The 21,015-nt window shown below is 44.2% G+C and overlaps 1 protein-coding gene across 16 annotated transcripts in view; it reads right to left on the bottom strand.

Moving 5' to 3' along the window:
* The window catches only part of LOC123600590, a 97,728-nt gene that overhangs the window by 52,087 nt on the left and 24,626 nt on the right, over nt 1–21,015 (bottom strand). For 11 of the 16 annotated variants that reach the window (XR_006713666.1, XR_006713675.1, XR_006713678.1 and 8 more), the window contains exons 1-5: nt 10,542–10,663; nt 8,942–8,995; nt 4,869–5,641; nt 4,461–4,528; nt 3,940–4,064 (exon numbers count right to left, since the gene is read on the bottom strand). Coding sequence is in view for 2 of the 16 variants with exons in the window: in XM_045482647.1 (XP_045338603.1) it covers nt 18,511–19,114; nt 19,240–19,307; nt 19,382–19,417; nt 19,532–19,600 (777 nt within the window). In the remaining 14 variants the exon portion in view is untranslated. Of the gene's footprint in view, nt 1–3,003; nt 3,053–3,939; nt 4,065–4,155; nt 4,201–4,460; nt 4,613–4,868; nt 5,642–8,822; nt 8,996–10,541; nt 10,668–12,264; nt 12,342–12,970; nt 13,126–14,580; nt 14,689–16,831; nt 19,115–19,239; nt 19,308–19,381; nt 19,418–19,531; nt 19,693–19,814; nt 20,383–21,015 lie in introns of those variants that run through there. The other 5 variants (XM_045482648.1, XR_006713667.1, XM_045482647.1 and 2 more) reach the window with 5 other exon arrangements.

The following is a 21,015-nucleotide window of genomic DNA, read 5'->3' as shown; positions in this document are numbered from 1 at the left end:
AAGATCAGAACCATATGGTCCTGTCAATAGATGCAGAAAAAGCATATGACAAAATACAGCATCCTTTCTAAATAAAAACCCTCAAGAAAGCCGGGATGGAAGGAACATACTTAAACATCATAAGGGCCATAGATGAGAAGCCCACAGCTAATATCATCCTCAGTGGGGAAAAATGGAGAGCTTTCCCCCTGAGATCAGGAACAGGATAGGGATATCCACTCTCTCCACTCTTGCTTAACATAGTGTTGGAAGTCCTAGCTTCAGTAGTCAGACAACAAAATGAAATAAAAGGCATCAAAATTGGCAAAGAAGTCAAACTTTCACTTTTCATAGACAACATGATACCCTACATGGAAACCCAAAAGACTCCACCAAAAGACTTCTAGAATTGATACATGAATTCAACAAAGTCACGGGGTACAAAATCAATGTACAAAAATCGGTTGCATTTTTATACGCCAATAGTGAAGCAACAGAAAGATAAATATAGAAATGGATCCCATTTACAATCGCACCAAGAATCATAAAATACCTAGGAATAAACCTAACCAGAGATGTAAAAGATCTGTATGCTGAAAACTATAGAAAACTTATGAAGGAAATTGGAGAAGACACAAAGAAATGGAAAAATATTCCATGCTCATGGATTGGAAGAATAAATATTGTTAAAATGTCAATACTACCCAAAGCAATCTACACATTCAATGCAATCCCAATCAAAAGTGCACCAGCAGGGGCGCCTGGGTGGCGCAGTCAGTTAAGCGTCCAACTTCAGCCAGGTCATGATCTCGCGGTCCGTGAGTTCGAGCCCCGCGTCAGGCTCTGGGCTGATGGCTCAGAGCCTGGAGCCTGTTTCCGATTCTGTGTCTCCCTCTCTCTCTGCCCCTCCCCCATTCATGCTCTGTCTCTCTCTGTTCCAAAAATAAATAAACGTTGAAAAAACAAGAAAAAATAAAAATTAAAAAAAAAAAGTGCACCAGCATTCTTCTCCAAGCTAGGAGAAAAAATGCTAAAATTTGTATGGAGCCACAAAAGACCCCGAATACCCAACGTAATACTGAAAAAGAAAACCAAAGCTGGAAGAATCACAATCCCAGACTTTAGCCTCTACTACAAAGCTGTAATCATCAAGATGGGATGGTATTGGCACAAAAACAGAGACATAGACCAATGGAATAGAATAGAGAACCCAGATGTGGACCCACAAATGGATGGCCAACTAATCTTTGACAAAGCTGGAAAGAGTATAGAATGGGAAAAAAAGGCAAATGGTGCTGGGAGAACTGGACATTAACATGTAGAAGAAAACTAGACCGCTTTCTTACACCATACACAAAAATAAACTCAAAATGGATGAAAGACCTAAATGTGAGACAAGAAGTCATGAAAATCCTCGAGGAGAAAGCAGGCAACAACCTCTTTGACCTCGGCTGCAGCAACTTCTTATTCAACATATCTCCAAAGACCAGGGAATTAAAAACAAAAATGAACTACTGGGACCTCATCAAGATCAAAAGCTTCTGTACTGCCAAGAAAACAACCAACAAAAGTAAAAGGCAATCAACAGAATAGGAAAAGGTATTTGCAAATGACATACCGGATAAAGGACTGGTATCCAAAATCTATAAAGAACTCATCAAGCTCCACACCCAAAAAACAAATAATCCAGTGAAGAAATGGACGGAAGATATGAATAGACACTTTTCCAAAAAAGACATCCAGATGGCCAACAGGCACATGAAATGATGCTCAACGTCACTCCTCATCACGGAAATACAACTCAATGAGATATCTCATTGTACAAATACAATGAGATACCACCTCACACCAGTCACAGTGACTACAATGAACAAATCAGGAAATTATAGATGCTGGCAAGGATGTGGATAAATGGGAACCCTCTTGCACTGTTGGTGGGAATGCAAACTGATGCAGCCTCTCTGGAAAACAGAGTGGAACTTCCTCAAAAAATTAAAACTAGAACTACCCTATGACCCAGCAATAGCACTGCTAGGAATTTACCCAAGGGATACAGGAGTACTGATGCATAGGGGCACATGTACCCCTATGTTTATGGCAGTGCTTTCAACAATAGCCAAATTATGGAAAGAGCCTAAATGTCCATCAACTGATGAATGGATAAAGAAATTGTGGTTTACACAATGGAGTACTACGTGGCAATGAGGAAGAATAAAATCATGCCATTCGGAGCAATGTGGAAGGAACTGGAGGGTGTCATGCTAAGTGAAATCAGTCAGAGAAAGACAGATATCATATGTTTTCACTCATATGTGGATCTTGAGAAACTTAACAAGACCATGGGGGAAGAAAAGGGGGAAAAACTAGTTACAAACAGACAGGGAGGGAGGCACACCATAAGAGACACTTAAATACACAGAACAGGGGCGCCTGGGTGGCGCAGTCGGTTAAGCGTCCGACTTCAGCCAGGTCACGATCTCACGGTCCGGGAGTTCGAGCCCCGCGTCAGGCTCTGGGCTGATGGCTCAGAGCCTGGAGCCTGTTTCCGATTCTGTGTCTCCCTCTCTCTCTGCCCCTCCCCCGTTCATGCTCTGTCTCTCTCTGTCCCAAAAATAAATAAACGTTGAAAAAAAAAAAAAATTAAAAAAAAAAAAAAAAATACACAGAACAAACTGAGGGTGGATGGGAGGGCGGGGGGAGAGGGGAAGGTGGGTGATGGGCACTGAGGAGGGCACTTGTTGGGATGAGCAGTGGGTGGTGTATATAAACCAATTTGAAAATAAATTATATTAAAAAAAATTAACAGTTAATACCTGTTCTTAAAATACTCTAAAATACGAAAGTGGAAGGCAAGTTTCCAAGTTCATTCTATGAGGTCATCAGTACCCTGATACCAAACCAAATAAAGACATTACAAAACAATAACAAAACAACAGGCCAATATCTCCGATGAACATAAATACAGTAATTGTCAAGAAAGTATTTGCAACCCAAATCCAACAACGCATTTAAAAAGTCATTCACCTTAGGTGCCTGAGTGGCTCCGTCAGTTAAGCGTCTGACTCTTGGTTTGGGCTCAGGTCATGCTCTCACAGTTCAGGAGTTCAAGCCCCCCATGAGGCTCTATGCTAAAAGAAAAATACCATATGACATCACTTTACATGGAATTTGGGAAACAAAACAAAGAAACAAAGAAAATGGAGAAAAGAAGACAGACCAAAAAAAACCTGACTCTGAAATTTAGAGAGGAAACTGGTGCTTGCCAGAGGGCAGGTAGGTGTGGGGGGGGGGCGGTGAAAGAGGGGAAGGAAATGAAGAATACACTCATACTGAGGAGCATGGAGTCATAGGAGAAGTGTTAAACCATTATACTGTACACCTTGAAGCAAACATAACCCAATGTTAATTTCACTCGAATTTTACAAATTAATACAAAATGGAAATACTCTCATAGCAACAGAAGAAAGAAGTTTTAATTTTATAATCTTGGAATGAAAAGTGATATACGTAGCTTATGAAATCATTAATGAATTGGAAAAATAGGACACTGTCATAAAATTGCTCGTAAACACATATGTAATTGAGTAACTCCTGCAGACATGTGAAAACTACACACCATTCTTTTCCCCCTGAAATGGTTTTTCTCCCCTTGCATCTTTCTCAGAAAACAACCCTAATTTCACTTGCAAAAAAATCTACATTTAGGAATTTAATATGCAAAATGTATAGGATATACATTTTTCTTTCAAATTCAACTACATGAGGGATTTTCTCAGGACTAAAACATCTAATGTATACATATACATAAGATGAAGAACATCTTACATACATACACATACAATGAAGAAATCCAGTATAATGAAATTAAATCATACTGGTGCACACAGATTACATTTTTTATGGAACTACCCAAGGTGGGATGATATTTTCAACTGGTTGGGAAAAGTAACAGAGACCTACACAACGAATCTTGAAGTTACAGAAACTTGCATGTGCATCACAAGGTCTGTCTTCTTTCTTACAGTGACAGAAAGGAGCCTTGAAAGTATGTGTGGTGAATGTAAAACTCAGGCAGGTCTATGAATCTCTGAATGAGAAAATGAGCAAAAGAGAAAAAAAAATAGAAATGTATCAGACAGGGGAATCTAAGCATCAATTTTCATAAAGACAAAATACCATCAGGCTTTTTCTTCTAAAATTGATTCACAGGGGCGCCTGGGTGGCTCAGTCAGTTAGGCGGCCGACTTCGGCTCGGGTCATGATCTCCCGGTCCTTGAGTTCTAGGCCCGCGTCAGGCTCTGTGCTGACAGCTCAGAGCCTGGAGCCTGCTTCATATTCTGTGTCTCCCTCTCTCTGACCCTCCCCTGTTCATGCTCTGTCTCTCCCTGTCTCAAAAATAAATAAACGTTAAAAAAAATTTTTTTTAATAAATAAAAAAATAAAAAAAATTGATTCACAATGTTTGCTTAGCACAATCTTACCCACACTGAGAAGTGGCCTTGGTATGTCCTTTGACCAGCAGCAGTCACAGAGGGATCCGGTGATTCAGCTTTTAGTAAAAACCGCAATCAATTTAAAAGTATTTCAGATGTTCACGAGTTCATGAGAAATCAGAAAACATGCCAAATCTCAACTGAAAAGGGGAAAAGGTAACGAGTATGTTTTTAAGATATTATTGATGAGACTCCTTCCAACGAAGACAACAGAGGACAACCATAACAAATTCTGTTGCAGGAATAATATCGAACATTCAAATAACGGGAGGTTCCTGACACAACTTACCTGTCAGTTTTTCAGTTGTTTTCAACGACTACAACATTGTTGGGGAAAAACCCCCACTGAACATTACTAAAAGCATGTATGATGTGGAGGGCACATCGCGTTTTTACCTCGGGCTCTGGTTCCGGCAGGACCCGGAGAGTGGTTCCCAGTTCATTCTTCTAGAAGGTCCTGAGAGTCAACATTTGGCTTCTTCACTTTCCAACTGAATGTGGCTCCTGTTCCTCAGAATGTGGGTCAGGATTTCTCCCCCAAAACAAGCCTGAACCTGGAACAAACCAACCCCAGCCTCTCGGACGTGGCGTCCCAGGACCCCCTGAATCCACGGATCCTTGAGTGAAATACATCTTGTTCACAAAGCGGCAGGGGAAATGAGGAACAAACCACAGAACACCCCAGAAAATGCAAGGGACTGTGCCGCTCACTGACCATCTCGCGTTTCTGGGGAAGCCGCCCAGCCCCCTGCCTCACTACTCAGCCCCACCACTGAGGAGATGCCAAGTGGGTGGAAGCCTCCAGGGTGTCCCCCCGCCTGGGGTGGAACCTGCTGGAAACGCAGCTCTGGCTCTTTGCCCACACTCAGAGGCACTGGGACCTCAGAAGCAAGGAAGCCTTTCCAGATCTGAGGCACACTGGATCAGAAAAACCTAACAAGCGCCTTCTACCGCCATCACTGAGCACGCAGAAGACCAGACCCTCCCTGGGCGAGTTGCGCACGCGCGCGCATGCGCCCTCTACCGGCTGCCGGAATTCCTGCAATGCGCAAGGCCATGGCAGCTCAGCTGGAGGTACTGAGGATGCCGTTGGTCCAGTTGGCCTGTTCTCCAGACTGGGAAAGGTCTTAGTGACAGGGCCTGGGACACAAAGAAATCTTTTCCTTCTCCTGTATAGTGAGTGAAGAATGAAACAGAATTTATTGATGCCATGATATCATTTGTAATGCTTTAAAAAAAATTTTTTTAACATTTATTCATTTTTGAGAACCAGAGAGAGACAGAGTATGAGCAGGGAAGGGGAAGAGAGAGAGGGAGACACAGAATCTGAAGCAGGCTCCAGGCTCTGAGCTGTCAGCACAGAGCCCGACGCGGGGCTTGAACCCACGAACTGCGAGATTACGACCTGAGCTGAAGTCAGACGCTCAATCGACTGAGCCACCCAGGCACCCCTCATTTATAATGCTTTAAGCAGCATTCCCAGAAATACAGAACGCAAATTGACACATGCTGAATGAACCACAGGCAGTGGCGTTTACCACGAAAATACTTGGGTTGAATAAAAAATTGACACCCTTGAGAAAGAGATACAGGCTTCCAGCTATGGAATGAATACGTAATGATGTACAAGGTACAGCCTATGGAATATAGTCAATCCTGTAAGAAAGTATTGCATGCTTTCACATGATAGCTACACTTGTCTAGGTATCTGGAGAGCATAATGTATACACACGGAATCACTATGATATACGCCTGAAACTAATACAACATGGTGTGTCTACTATATGTCAATAAAATTTGACAAAACTTTAAGTTTCTCCTTCACCATTAAAAAAATATTTCTAAAAAAAATACTTCTAATTGAGAACATATGAAATTCCATTTATACCACATTCTCTAATGTCACCATCTTGATGTTGAGAGCTTATTTTTCATGTTGTCAATAATGTGTTTGATGACACAAATGTGACAAGGTCAGAATGCATACCCAGAGGGAGCTACACATCTGTTATGAATTTCCTGCCTCTATATTGGTAATATTTTCTTTTCTTTTTTTTTTTTTTTAATTTTTTTTTTCAACGTTTATTTATTTTTGGGACAGAGAGAGACAGAGCATGAACGGGGGAGGTGCAGAGAGAGAGGGAGACACAGAATCGGAAACAGGCTCCAGGCTCTGAGCCATCAGCCCAGAGCCCGACGCGGGGCTCGAACTCACGGACCGCGAGATCATGACCTGGTCGAAGTCGGACGCTCAACCGACTGCGCCACCCAGGCGCCCCGGTAATATTTTCAATGAAAAATGCTTTCAGGGTGAAGATGGATGAAACAGTGTCCATCAGACTCATAGGTAGATAATTGTGCCTTCAAATAATAATTGCCATGTCTTCACAATCAGAGGAAGGCTGGGTGAGGACATAGGTTTCTCCTTTCATGAAGAGAAGGCTGTGGTGTTTTAAACTGCTCACTTACAATCCAGAATCCAGAGATCAGCAGTAGATGTAAGAATAGCAACGCACTATCATGTTGCACATAACTCGGTCCAGAAGGAGAATACAGACCTTATTCTCAAAAGCTTTTGGTTGAGATCAACAATCCATCTTTGCAAGTTCCAGGCTGCAGGCTCTGGGGACAGCACAATGCCTGACGCCTGGTTTTGGAACATAGGGGAGGTCATGCTCAAGCACGGGGGAATGGAGTAGGGACTGGGAGCAGTGGGGGAGACAGATGATGGTTACCTCCCCATGGGGCACGCTCTGGACTTTACCTGCTGATGACCTGCACACTCTGCCTCAAGCCATTTCTCTCCATGACCGATACTGAGACTGGGCCCCAACACGCCAGGCAAAATGAGGGGCACCCATCTTCCCCGGGGCAATGGCCTGTACAGAGGTTGCCCCAGTGAGGTTGGAGCCTTGCATTCAGGGAACTGTCATGCCCAGGGTTCCCACACTTTCTGCCTCCAACACTAAGAGTATCGTCACAGAGCCCCTCCTGCATGGCCCATCACCCCCTCACGCACTGCGACCAGCTCCATCCTTTCCTCTTTGACTCCTCTTTGTCTCTGCTTCTCTCTACTCCTGTCTCCCTCTGTTTCTTCCTCTCACTCTCTCGGACATGCCCAATTCCCCCCTCACTGACTCAGTGTCTCTCTCCCTGCCTGTCTCTCTGCCTCTCCCCAGGCCCTTGGCCTTCTGCTCTGTGCAGCCCTGGCCAAGAAGCAGGGCACCACACATCCTGTGTCCCCTCTCTCCTGTCATGTTTTAGCCCAGGCCCTGATCGCAGCGGATGAGAATCCTGTTTACACAAGCTGCTCATGCTGACCTTTACTGCAGCACTGCTGTTCCAAGCCACTCCTGGGAAGCATGTGGACAGCCAGACCTTAACCCCCTGGTGGCCCAGCCATGACCCCAAAGTTGATGGAAGGCTGGTTGCCTCCATAACCTGGGAGGAAGGAGGGCCCAGCAGGAGTCAGGGGCTCGGGGGCATTCTGCATGGGCTCTGAGGACCTGGAAAGAGCCAGATGCTTACAACCAACCCCACCTTGGTGGTGAGGGAGGAAAGGGTATCATGTCATCGACCTCTGCCCTGCCCATCCCTCACTGAGAAAACAGTGGGAAGAAGGGCACATGGGTGGCTCAGTCGGTTAAGTGTCTGACTTCGGCTCAGGTCGTGATCTCGTGGGTTGTGAGTTTGAGCCTCTCGTTGGGTTCTGGGCTGACAGCTCAAAGCCTGAGACTGCTTTGGATTCTGTGTCTCCCTCTCTCTCTCTGCCCCTCTCTCGCTTGTGTTCTGTCTCTCTCCCACCCAAAAAATAAACACATTGCAAAAAAATTAAAAGAAAACACTGGGAGGAATACAGGACATCATAAGTCTCACCCCAAAAACTACTACCGTAAGTCTACCTCAGCTCCCACCTGGATTGGCGCTCCTGTGAGGTAGCTGGTAGGTGGGAAAAGTCCACAACATCTGGATTAATGCAGGGTTTCCTCACTGTTCTACCAGAGACACTGCTGACTCCTCATCCCTTTCTTGCAATCAGGAATCAGCCACTTCGTGGGGACTGACAGCTGTCCTGCTGATCACCACACACCACTGTGACTAGCAGGCACCGTGTGCTTGCGAGTACCTATTGAGGAGTGAATGCCACCATCACCAGATCTAGAGGAAGGTTGTGTCCACCACCCCAGAAGGAACCAGGGGACATGTGCAGTCAATACAATTCAAACAGTGACTTGTCTTCTGCCCCTATTACTGTAAATTCTGTTTGTGACTGTGTATACAGGAGTCACACTGTATACATCAAAATAGAATGACCGTTATGTCCTCCTGGAAGCAGATACTGACACAGACACAGAACTGTGATGGGTTTATCAGGGGAAACGAGCAAAGACAAAATAGAGGGGACAGGATTGGTCAGGGGAAGAATTCAGTCAAATACGTGTATCAGACAACTCTTCTAAATATATTACATGACCACAGCCCATTTGTCGCAGTTCAGGGTCCTCTTCAAACTTCAAATTCTCCTGTAAGTCAAAGAGATTTTGGGTTATTACAATGGGATCTTATATTGTTGAAGACAAAATGCATAGAGGACAACAGATCTGTGGCCTTGGATGAACACTTCATTGTGTGGCCACATCTGTGTGTCTACCTATAAGGGAAGATGACTGTCTTTAAATCTTAGATATAGATTTCTGAATGTACACAGTATCACAGTTATCTTTTTCTTCTTTGTAAAATAGGACCTGAATTTTCATAGAAAAAAAACCGGGGTCTTTGCCGTATCTTTTGAAATAGTGATTGCCAATCTCTCAGCCTCAGGCATTATACTCTCAGTTGCATGAAATTGAATGAACATCTGTAGATGATCTTCTGTGTGCATATACATTTATACCCTGAGAAGGGTGAGTGCCCACTCATCCCATACATTTTACAAATTCCTTATGTGCTTGTCACCTCTTCATCGTACTGACCTCAGAAACCAACATTGTCCCTGTTTCTCAGATTACAAATCTCAGGCTCTGAGATGGCCCCACTGAGAGCTGGTGTTAGAGCTGAGCCAACAGGAACACAGGCAAAGCCTCAGGAAATTGTGAGGGAAGTTCTGGAGATGCAAACCCACAGGCAGGGTGGTGACAGCAGATGCAGGGGTGTGATGACCGGACTTCAGCAGGGGCGGCTCCTCCTCAACCCTGAATTCCCCAAGAATCTGACTCAGGCTGAAGGCCAAGGAAGCCGTTCAGTTGATCGGCTATCTTCGCACTTAGTCTCACTGAGACACACAAACTTAGGCAGACAAGCATTTCCTAAGACCAAGTTTAATTTACCAAATCTCCAGGACATTCTTTCATACATGTGCAGACCCTTCAGAAAACCAACGGAAACAACAGTCTTCTTTTTAGATTATGAACTGGGTGCACTGTGGTAACCTTGACATTCCAGAGATGATGACTGCATTGTACACTGTGCTTGAACCCGTGAAGCAGTTCTTTGCAGATATCCTCATGCTACCTGCCCAGGCCGTGGGCCCTGCCATGAAAGGCCTCCAAATCCATCCTACTGACCCCAACACCCTCCCTTCTGCACCTCCTCAAACTCTGCTTGCCACCCACAACTTACTTTCTATTCCTGCGTGATTCAAGTTTCCCCCATTCCTTCCCTGCTGCTTCCATTATGGTGACCACAAGTTCTGTGTCATATAATGCATGTGCCCCATTTCACACAGGACACCTGAGACACCTAAAGTTAGGGGTGCGTCTCATCTGTCACAGAACCCACAACATTGTATCTGTAAAATACACACCGGTACCGCTGATACGTCTACCGTTGTGTAAAAATCCTCTTTCTTTTTGACAAGAGAAACCTATACCTCACCTCATTTCAGGAAAATGGCAAAGCCCATTGTACCTATGTCCTGAGAAACCTTGGATTTATATTACACTGTCCTCAGGCAGGTTTGCAGGTGAATTGCCAAGCCCTCACAACAATCTCTATGTCATTCCCACAAAGTCTTTCACGAAGAAGATGAATACGCTTTATCAGTCACTCATCCAGTTCAGGTCATCTTACCAAATTGAGTCTTGGAGGAGCTGGAGGTGGTCCATAGCCCATGACTGGTGATGAAGGGTGATCCATGGGGTACAGCTTGCAAGGCAAACCTAGGAAAGGACCAGGCCCTCTTGCATACATAATGGCCTGCAGAACAGAAATGAAAGCTATGTTCAGAGGACAGAACCAAGTACCAACACTGGCAAAAAGCAGAAGCCTAAAGAACCAGTGCTCATCTCCTGCCAGCTTCTCCACCACCAGGTTCCAAGCAGGCAGCATTGGCATCAAAAGAACTCTACCCACACTTTGGGTTCTATTGAGAGCTTTGGGGGTGGGGAACAGAGGCTATGGGAAGGAACTAGGTTCTCCACATGTCTGCAAATGTAGGACAGCAAGGGCTCTTGTCCTAAAGGATTCATGGAGTGAATATGGAGTAAATTAATAAAATAGCATATTTCTGATATGAAGGCATCTAAGTCCAGGATCAACCACCACCCCTCACCCCCCTCTACCACAGAGGCTGCTTATTTGTATGTGAAGAACTACAGAATGAGAAGGAATGACAATCCCAGTCTCCACACATGGAATCATAGCGCTTGGGGCTCAAAGATCTGCCTTTAAGCCCCTGCCTGTGCCCAATCTGCTTCTCTCCCAACAATGGGCTCTTCTCCTCTCTGGAAGTGCTGTCCATGGGCACAGAGACACATGGGGTGATGGGGATACTGAGGTCATGCAGAGAACCTGGAAAGTCATGTTCTTAGAGAAACATATCACTTATACATGTTAGTTAGGCTTAGGTAATTTATTTTAATGCAATGGTACTTCTCAGTTTAAGTACAGTACAATTTTCATGGTAATTGTGTCCTCTGGAAAAATGAGCTGAAATTCTAAATAACAGAATTAACACAAACACACTTTTGTTTCTGCTGTACATTTCCATGTTTCACCTGTAACACTGACACAGGACATAAGAGAACATGCTCATGTGAACACAAACAAAGGACACAGTGGGGAATTACGATGCAGGCAATTATGGACTTTCTCTCTTTGCCACTCATGTTCCAATGCATGTTTTCTAGGACAATTATGTCACCTCTTATAGTTCAGAGTATTTATACCCAGGGCACATGTGAAGGGATTCCGGATAGCACATTTCCAAAGAAAGAAAGAAAGAAAGAAAGAAAGAAAGAAAGAAAGAAAGAAAGAAAGAAAGAAAGAAAGAAAAGGCTAAATGTTGATGGGTATGAAATTTACTTTGTCTAAGACCACTCTAAATGACACATACAAAAATAAAGTTGGAGTGAAGGTATTTTGCATTTTCATACCATAAGGATAACCGCGGATTTTCTGAACACGTTAATCCCCTAGACAGAAACAGAACAGGAAGTAACAGTAAGAGCAATGATTCCACTTTGAGGAGGTGCAGAAAAAATGAGGCAGGCCAGAAGACTTCCAGGTGGAGTGTGGTGTCATCCTCTTGGGTTATTTCCAGGAACATACTGGGAAAGCCCTCAGGTCCTCAGCCCTGACCATGTTTGGCTTCTAAACTTACCACAAGGAGTTGACGGGATGAAAATAGAGAAGCCCATAGACACTTGGGTTAAGGTTGTGCATTTGGAAAATAAGAAAAATAAGCAGATATATTATACAACACACAAAACAGAGACAATGCCAGGAGAGAGTGCTGAACAGAAAAATAAGGGTTTCCACAAAGAGTTACAACTGCAAATGTCCACACACTTACCTTGTCCTTCTTGGTCCTTGTGGTAGAGTCAGTTTTGTTGTCAATCACGGGAGCAAAATCTGGATCTGCAAAAGACCCTATAAGGGATGGAGGTTTATTTTGATTGGAGTAGATTGTGCAGAGACAAAAAAAAAAAAAAAAAAAAAAAACTAAAAACTAAAAACAAAAACCATCACCTCATTCCTCAAACAACTTAAACTCTTTGGCCCAGTCACATCCCAAATCACATGCAGAGGGTATCCCACATGCTTCAGGCGATCCCAAGGTGAAGGGCAGAACCATCCGTTAAACTTTGATGAAGACCTGTTATAGCCCTGGTTCAGGTGCTTTCATGACTCATCAAACAACTGTGGATGAGTGAGGGCTCAACTGGATAGATATACGTTAGGCTGAGCCTCATTCCTCCCACCACCCAGCACATGGACTGTGTACGGCACACATCTGCTGAAGCTCTATGCCTACTTTTCTGTATATGGCTCCATTCCATCTCCACAAGAGACATATGTACCAACACAGAGTGGGGGAAATGACACAAAGATGATATGTGGATCATGAGACACTCGAGGAATGTAATGGCGGCAGACACATTTCTCTTGCATCACAATGCCCCGTAGTAACACCTCTGCACCTTGTCCAAGACTCAACAACAAAGAAAATCAGATGAATGTGCTTTGAAAGTCAACTCATACTGCTCACATCATCTTACCAAGTGGTGCAGGTGGAGGGGTTTAGGGTAGTCCCCAGGGCCACCAAGGTTCAGGAGGTGGATGTGCCCAGGAGCCCATAGGGTGGCCTCTAGGGTAGGTAGGGTGTGCAGAATCTTCCAGTTAACAGAGGAGGTCCCCATGGATCCACACTGCCCTGCAGAACAGAAGTGACAGCTACGTTCAGATGCCAGACGAGAGAGCCAACACCCAAAGCAGCTGAAACCCAGAGAAGTACGGGTCAGCACCTGCCACCCTCTCTGCCACTAGGATCCAAGAGAGTAGCATCACTACCTGAAAACTCTATCCTCCCACTGGGTACCACCTACAGCCTAGGCAAATAAATGCAGGAGGCTAAACTACTGTCACCACATGTCCCTGCCCATGTCTGAGAATGGAGAACAAAATGATCCCATCTTAGAGGATTAAAAGAAGTAAGTCCAAACAAATGAAGTAGCATATTCCAGACAGGCAGACATCTATGTCCAAGATTACTCTGCATCCCTCCACTACAGTGACTGTAGAAGCTCTGTTTTTGCCATCTTCAGAACACACACACACACACACACACACACACACACACACACACACAATTGAGTGCAAAGAAAGAGCTCACTTTCTGCACAAAAAAATCAGCTACTACTGGGGAAAAGTTCTGCCTGCCGGCCCCTCACTCTGCCCCCTCTGTTCCCTCCCTGAGAAAGGGGTCTTCCCCATCTCTGGAAGTGCTGTCAAAGGCCTAAGAGGCCACTGGGGAGTTGGGGATGCCTGCAGTCTTGCAGGGGAACTGAGAAAGTGTTTGCTGTGACAAACACATTATTTACCAATGTCTACTAAGCCCACATGTGTTTATCTGAATTCGTAAGGAATTCTGATTTTGAGCACACTACGAAGACACAGAGTAATACATCATATGGGAAAAAAGAAGAAATTCATGTAACAGAATCAATGCGAACATGTTTTGATTTTGGTATCAATTCCCAGGGATGTGTCATGAGTGATGGTATCAGCTCTAAAATGGATTGGAGACACAACAGAACCTGCTCGTGTGAACACAACTGAAGGACCTTGTGTTCAAAACATTTTTACCCAAGGCACAGCCTGAAGGATTCCAAACAGCTCATTTACCAACGAAGATGTGAAGGTGGTGAGTTATGACAACAACCTTTGTCTAAGACCACTCTAAATTGTACAAGGCACACAATATAAAAATAGATGGGCGTCTTTTCACATTTCCAATTAACAGATAGCTTTAACACATAATCGCATGACCAGAAAAAGGAAAATAACAACAACACTGATCCCACAGAGAGGCGGTATGGTAGGAGTCAACAAGCCTAGAGACTTTAGTATGGAGTGCAGTGTTATCTTCCTGGTGTTATTTCCAGAACACAAGGGAAAAGCAATAGGGTCCTCAATCTCTAAGTTCCTTTGGCCACTAAATTTACCAGAAAAAAGGTGACAGGCTGAAAAGAGAGAAGTCTGTAGACTCTTGGGTTAAGGATGTGCATTTGGCAAATAGAAACAGGCAGACATATCACACAACAGAAAAAACAGGGAAAAGGCTGGAGAGCGTGCTGGATCACAAATGAGGGTGTCCTGACAGACTTACAGCTGAAAATGGCCCCAGCATTTTCCTGGTCCTTCTTGGCATTTTTGGTAGAGTGCTTGTTGTTGTGACTCACGGGAGTGACACGAGCTTCTGGATCAGCTAAAGGCTCTAGAAGGGATGGAAGTGTATTCTGATTTTAATAGACTATGCAGAATTCAAACAAACACCACATCTTGTGACATCTTAAACTCTTCCCCACATTCAGGACCATGAAGAAAGGCAGAGAGTAACCCACAAGCCTCAGGTGACCCCGACGATAAGGGGGAGATCCATCCCATCATTTTTTTTTTTTCAACGTTTATTTTATTTTTGGGACAGAGAGAGACAGAGCATGAACGGGGGAGGGGCAGAGAGAGAGGGAGACACAGAATCGGAAACAGGCTCCAGGCTCCGAGCCATCAGCCCAGAGCCCGACGCGGGGCTCGAACTCACGGACCGCGAGATCGTGACCTGGCTGAAGTCGGACGCTTAACCGACTGCGCCACCCAGGCGCCCCATCCCATCATCTTAATGAAGAAACTATAGGGCCCTGGTTCTTGTTTTTCTTAATTAGTCAAATAACTTTCAACAGGTCAGCTCAAATAGAAATCTGGAAATCGTCACCAAAACAGCCATTTCTTAATATATATTAGGGGTAATAAATCACCATCTCATTATAGATAAGAATTAAAATGAGAGTCTCAATTGGTGTATAACATCAATAAATCCTCAACAGAAGAGCATGGGTGTGTTTTGTCTGGCTCCAGGGGAATTGTTCAATCTTTCAGCTTATCTATAAGCTGCCTTCCACATGTCAGCAGGTATTATATAACTATTTCCGAAAAGAAATGGACTTAGACTAATATTATAGTCAAGAGAGAAGATCTGACCCTGACCTTTGAGGGAGATTCCACAGGGCCCTGGTTCAGGTGTTTTCATAACTGATCAAGCAACTGTGAACAGCTCAGGTCTCAACTAGCTAGAAATAAATTTAGGGGCATGTCTCATCCCTCAGAGGGCCCAATACGTGGTCTCTGTAACAAGCTACATCCTAAAGAGTGCTATGTCTGTCAACCTGTATAAGGCCTGTTTCTTCTCTGTAAGAGACACTTGCTGCCCAGCTGACCATGTGGAAAAAACAGCCCATTTCATGCATGTCCCAAGAATGTTACAATGCCCTCAGTCAGGCTGACCTGAAAGCCCTGTGATGCCATCACTGCATCTTCCCCCAAAGACTCAACAAGAAAAAATAGATAAAATGTGTTTTACAAGTCAACTTCTACTATTCAGATCATTTTACCAAATGGTGGAGGTGGAGATGGAGATGGAGGGTGAGGTCCCAAAGGCCACCAGGATGGAGAATATGGGGGTGGCCCAGAGCTCATGAATGGTCATAAAGGGCAGCCCATGGGTACCTCATGGAGGGCACTTCTGGGAAAGAAGGAAATGCTCTGGCAGCCATGTTGACCTGTAGGACAGATATTAAACTTTTGAGATATGTTAGGGTAAAAGGTGAGAAATCCAACACCAACACCAACGCTAACATAGCTGAACCACAATGAAGCAGGAACAGTGCCTGTCTCCTTCCCATCCACCTGGTTTCAACAGGGCAGCATCAGTGCCACAAAACTCCACCCCTCCCACTGGGTCCCACCTAGACCTTATAGGAGTTTGAGGAGCCAAGACAGAAATTTCTGGCAGCGTGCATGTTACTGGCTGTGTCTGCAAATGGAGGAAGGAAGTGGCCGGTCCTAGAGGATCAGATAGATAATTCCAGACTACTAAAGAATGTCTGTTCCACACATCCAGGCATCTATTTCCAGGACTACTCTCCATCCAGCCCTTCACCACCTCAACAGCTCCATCTTGGAATATTAAGAGCAGAAATAAGGATGGGAAATTATGATTCCATATGCAGTTAATTCTTATGAGGGGTTTAACCCCAGAGACTCATGAGAGAACCTTCTACGGGCCTTTCATGCCCGAGCTCTGATTCTCAGAACTCTGCAAGGTAAGGATGGCCAGCCACACCCTGCTCTAAATGTAAGGAAACAGGCTCTAAGAGGAATGAAGGTAAAAGGCTTGCAAAAGGTGAAGCAGGAGCTGACACCAGCTCTGCCTGCAAGGTCCTGCTGGCAGCCTCTGCTTACCTGGCTCCCTCTCTGGACCTGCTGTCCGAAGCCACAAAGATCTCTGGGGAGATGACATCCCTAAAGGGGAATTGGGAAAAGTGTTTTCTGCAGGAACAGTGCCACCTACGGGAGTTAGTTAGGATAAGTTATAGATAATATGTGAATTCACAGGTAATGCCGAATTTTTACGTACACTGTGACACACAGACTAATTTTTTCCCGTGGAAAAATATTTTGGAATTTGAAATGACAGAATTAAAATGAATATGTTCTGATATCAAAATGGAAAAGACAGTTAAGGTATGAATAGAAGATGCCAGCTATAACAGCTACAGAGGCCATAAAAGAACCTGGTTATATGAACATGGCTTCAGCTCTTTTCCAGAAACTGGCACATCAGACCTGACTTTCACTCTCTGTTCCTTCAGTTCCAGTGTACATTTTCTACTGCAAATATGTCTTCCCTGAGAATTCATAATACTTTTACTAACTGAACAGCTGCAATGACTCTGCAAAAGCACATTTCCCAAAAGAGATGGGAAAACTGATGAATTATGAAATTTAGAAAAAAATAACCTTCGAATAAGAGCATTCGAAATTGCTACGCACCTCTCAGAAAGTTGGGCTTTTCATGTTTTTCAGTTAGTGAGAATTACAATCGATGTTCTAAACAGGTTGGCAACTAACTCTGGATAGAAAAGGAGTAAAAGAACAACACTACTACTGTTTCAGTTTTCAGGAACATTCCCATGAAAGGAGGTCTGGAAGAAGTGAGCCAGGCCAGGAGACATAAGTGTGGAGTGAGATGTCATCCTCCTCATCATATTTCCACAAACACACAGTGACTTCCCTGTGGTCCTCAGCCTCTAAACACTTATGGCTGCTGGAGGCACCACCAAAGATGACCAACAAGCTAAGAACAGAGAGGCCCATAGGCTCTTGGGAAAGAGTTTTACTCTTTGTAAAGTAAATAATACCATAGGTATATCTCAGAACACACAACCTAAAGACAAGACCAGGAGAAAGTCTGTATAAAGAGAAAAAGATTCCAGAGAGAGAGCTACAACTGAAAATGGTCACATCATTTCCCTTGACCTTCTCTGTGTCCATAGTAGGGACAGAATTCTTGTTCCTCACAGAAGTTGCACAAGGTTCTGCATGTGATAGAGGCCAAAGAAGGGATGGAGGTTTCTTCTGACTTGCATAGACTGGGTGGAAAAAAACAAAAAAACCTCTGTGCCTTCCTCCATCTTCCTACAATCAGGTCCCTTCACAGAAACAGAGGGGTTTCCACATGGCCCAGGTGGCTCCTTGGGACTCAGGGGAGCGTTGAGGAAGGCACTAGAAGGCTTTGGTTGGATATTTGATAATGAACCAACTGTGGACAGGTCAGGGCTCAATTCATTGGAAATTAACATGAAGAGAAGGGTTTCCTAATACACATCATGGGAAATGACAATTTATCAGATTAAAAATGAAAATAGGAATGGTTTAGTTAGGATAATGTCCGTAAACGTCAGCATGAACAGCACACTGTCTTTTTCTACAAGGCATGGGTGGGGTGTTTGAAGTGGTTTACTGTCTACATTGTCTGCCTTATGTATATGACAAGGGATTATGTGAGGATTCATGAACAGAAATTGCCTTGAAGAGACTAATACTATAGTAATGAGGTAGGGAAAGGTTAATTCCATGTGGAATGACCTGCAAAGTTTTAGAGTTACACTAATAAAATAACATTAGAGGAGTGAAATTTCACAAGGATTTACTTTACTAATGGAGTACTATAGTTCAGAATACAAAAAAACACAAACATCTTTTAAAGAATAAAGGGACCTCCAAACAGAGGTAAATAAATGTCTGCTTTCTTTACAGAAAGCGTATTTTCTATGGAGCATTTATCCAAAAGCCAATCAAGAAAGCTCATCGGGACATACAGCCTCCAATTCATGCTGTTGTTCACATTATTCATGTGAAACAAAAAAAAAAAATCCTTCAACATTGTCTCAAGGTGGAAGGGGGGCTGACCCACATCCGTTCTAGCACCCACTCTCCAGTTAACTGTAACTGGCAGGTTGTAGGGGGACCCACAGTCATTGGAGGGGCGTGAGCTACACCACTCACAAGGGACAGACCCAAAGAGCCCTGCTGGCTGGGGCATCTGAGGGAAACAGTGTCCTGTCACCACTGTGAGACAACTTTGCCCTCTAGTAACCACCTGGGACTGTTTGCAGGAGACCAAACAATTACACCCACAGGAACAATAAGCCAATTGTGCAGATGTTGCTGCAGAAGTTAAACTACTGCATTTCACGATGTGCTCTGTACCTCTCCATGGAGGGATCTCCCTGTCAGGTCTTCTTGCCATTGGTTTGTGCCTCCTGAATTCCTCTGGAAGCCTCTGTCTTTGGATGACTTCCAGTCTTGAAGATCGAGATGAATCAGTTTCACTAAGAGCTACCACACCCAGGCCTCCACTGGACACCAAACAGTTTAGCCTTTTTAAAAACGTCACAGCACCCTTAAAAAAAATGTCAAAATCCTGTACCTGCACTTCAAGTAGGCCACCTCCCTGCTCTGCTCAGCCACCGCCCTCTCCAGATCACGAGCCCCGAGCTGGGAGAGAGAAACACATCCACGTTCAGCTGTGGCAGGATGTGCACAAGAAGAGGAGAGAAAAACATTCTTACCCAGTTGTCCTGAGTCACCTTCCCACCAAGAGCCATCTGAAAGAGTCAGCACATCAATAAAAACCCATGTGGAGAGATTCAGTGGCCCATTATGATCATCTGCATTAGGTGCTGAAGCACTCAAGAACTACTGGGCAGAGTGCAGGCTACCTGGTGTCCGAAGGTGAGCTCTGACTGCTGCAGCTGTTCTTGTGTTTCTTTTACTCTTCTCCTGGGCATGAAATGGCTTTCATCAGATGAAGTACCATGTTGAGGGTGATGTTAATTGTCCCAGGTTCCCATTGTAAGAACTGAGTTCTCATACACACGATCTGATCATATAAGACACATTTCACATGAGGAGGAGAGTACAGAAAGCTCAAAGCCATTGCTACATCATCTTGGATTTATTATTTAATGCCTGTGGGTCTCCACATTGACACGGTCTCCTTACCTGTGGTGACAGCTCCCTAATTCTGCAATGAGGATCTTTCATTGTAAAGTTCAAATCTTCTTTTCCTTGTATCTTCATCATTATTTTTCATGGTTACAACAAGTGGGTCTCTTAAATGGGATGGTCATACTTGTCAATGTGATTCGTCCTCCAGCAAACTGCTTCCTGAGGTTTGTAATCATATCCAGCACCTCCAGAAACATGTTCAGGAACCACATTTCCACATAGTCTGGCCAGCATCAGGGATCAGGAAATCTTTAGTGCCTTAACTTGTTTAGATTAATATTTTTAACTTAACATCTGGAAAATGTCACATTTCTCCTGAAGTGTCTATATAAATAAATGTCTCCTGAATATTTGTATAGATTTGTGTGCTACTTGGGTCTAAATACTGTACAAAGTTTCAAAGTAATACAATGGACATCGTGTGAGCTGCTGGTAGGAGCTGAATTCACTCATAGATCCGTAGCTCTTCTGCAGCTAATTTCAGTTTCTCCTCTGTGGCTGAGAGGAGAAGGGGAGCTGCTTCTCCCCTTCCACCTGCTCCCATTCTTTCAGTCCCAGCTTTCTAGAGGGGAAAGAAACATAGATTACCTGGTAGCCCATGTGAAATTCTGCCTTTCTTCCCTCCCTGAAATCTGAAGGCAGGACTCAAATGTCCCCTCTCCCCTTCCCCATAAATGCACAGATCCTCACACACAACCAGGGGGAAGCAGTGACGCACCCCATTAAGGGACTAAACAAACTCAAACTCCAGCATGCTGGCAAGTCTTTGGCAACTCTGAGTTTCTTTTCACAGCTTTCTATTCCTACTCATCAATACATCACATAAATATAAAAAGCCCACATGAGATGCACTAAGTGCCCTCCCAGTCTCAGACTTGTGCTTGTGATGGGGACGGCATAAGCGTATTTCTTTTCAATGTACAAAACCAAGCCTGGCCAACTCATCACAACTAAACACATAAGGATGACGCAAGGGTTCCTGACTTTCTCCCAAGAGCCCTGAACTTTCAATCAAGGCTCGGGCCATGACACTGTCATAGAGACATCTTTCTTGGACATGGTGTCATTAACACTGTACAATGACCTAGTGGACATTTCTACACTTCACGAGGGAACTCCTGCCACCTGACTCAAAGACATCAGTTGAGAAGAATGCAAAATACACTGATGAAAAGAAAATGATGTGAATTGCCCA

The sequence above is a fragment of the Leopardus geoffroyi genome, chromosome D1 (assembly GCF_018350155.1).
Source record: "Leopardus geoffroyi isolate Oge1 chromosome D1, O.geoffroyi_Oge1_pat1.0, whole genome shotgun sequence".
NCBI lineage: Eukaryota > Metazoa > Chordata > Mammalia > Carnivora > Felidae > Leopardus > Leopardus geoffroyi.
The sequence above is the reverse complement of the archived record's forward strand: the minus strand, read 5'-3'. Positions and strand labels throughout refer to the sequence as shown.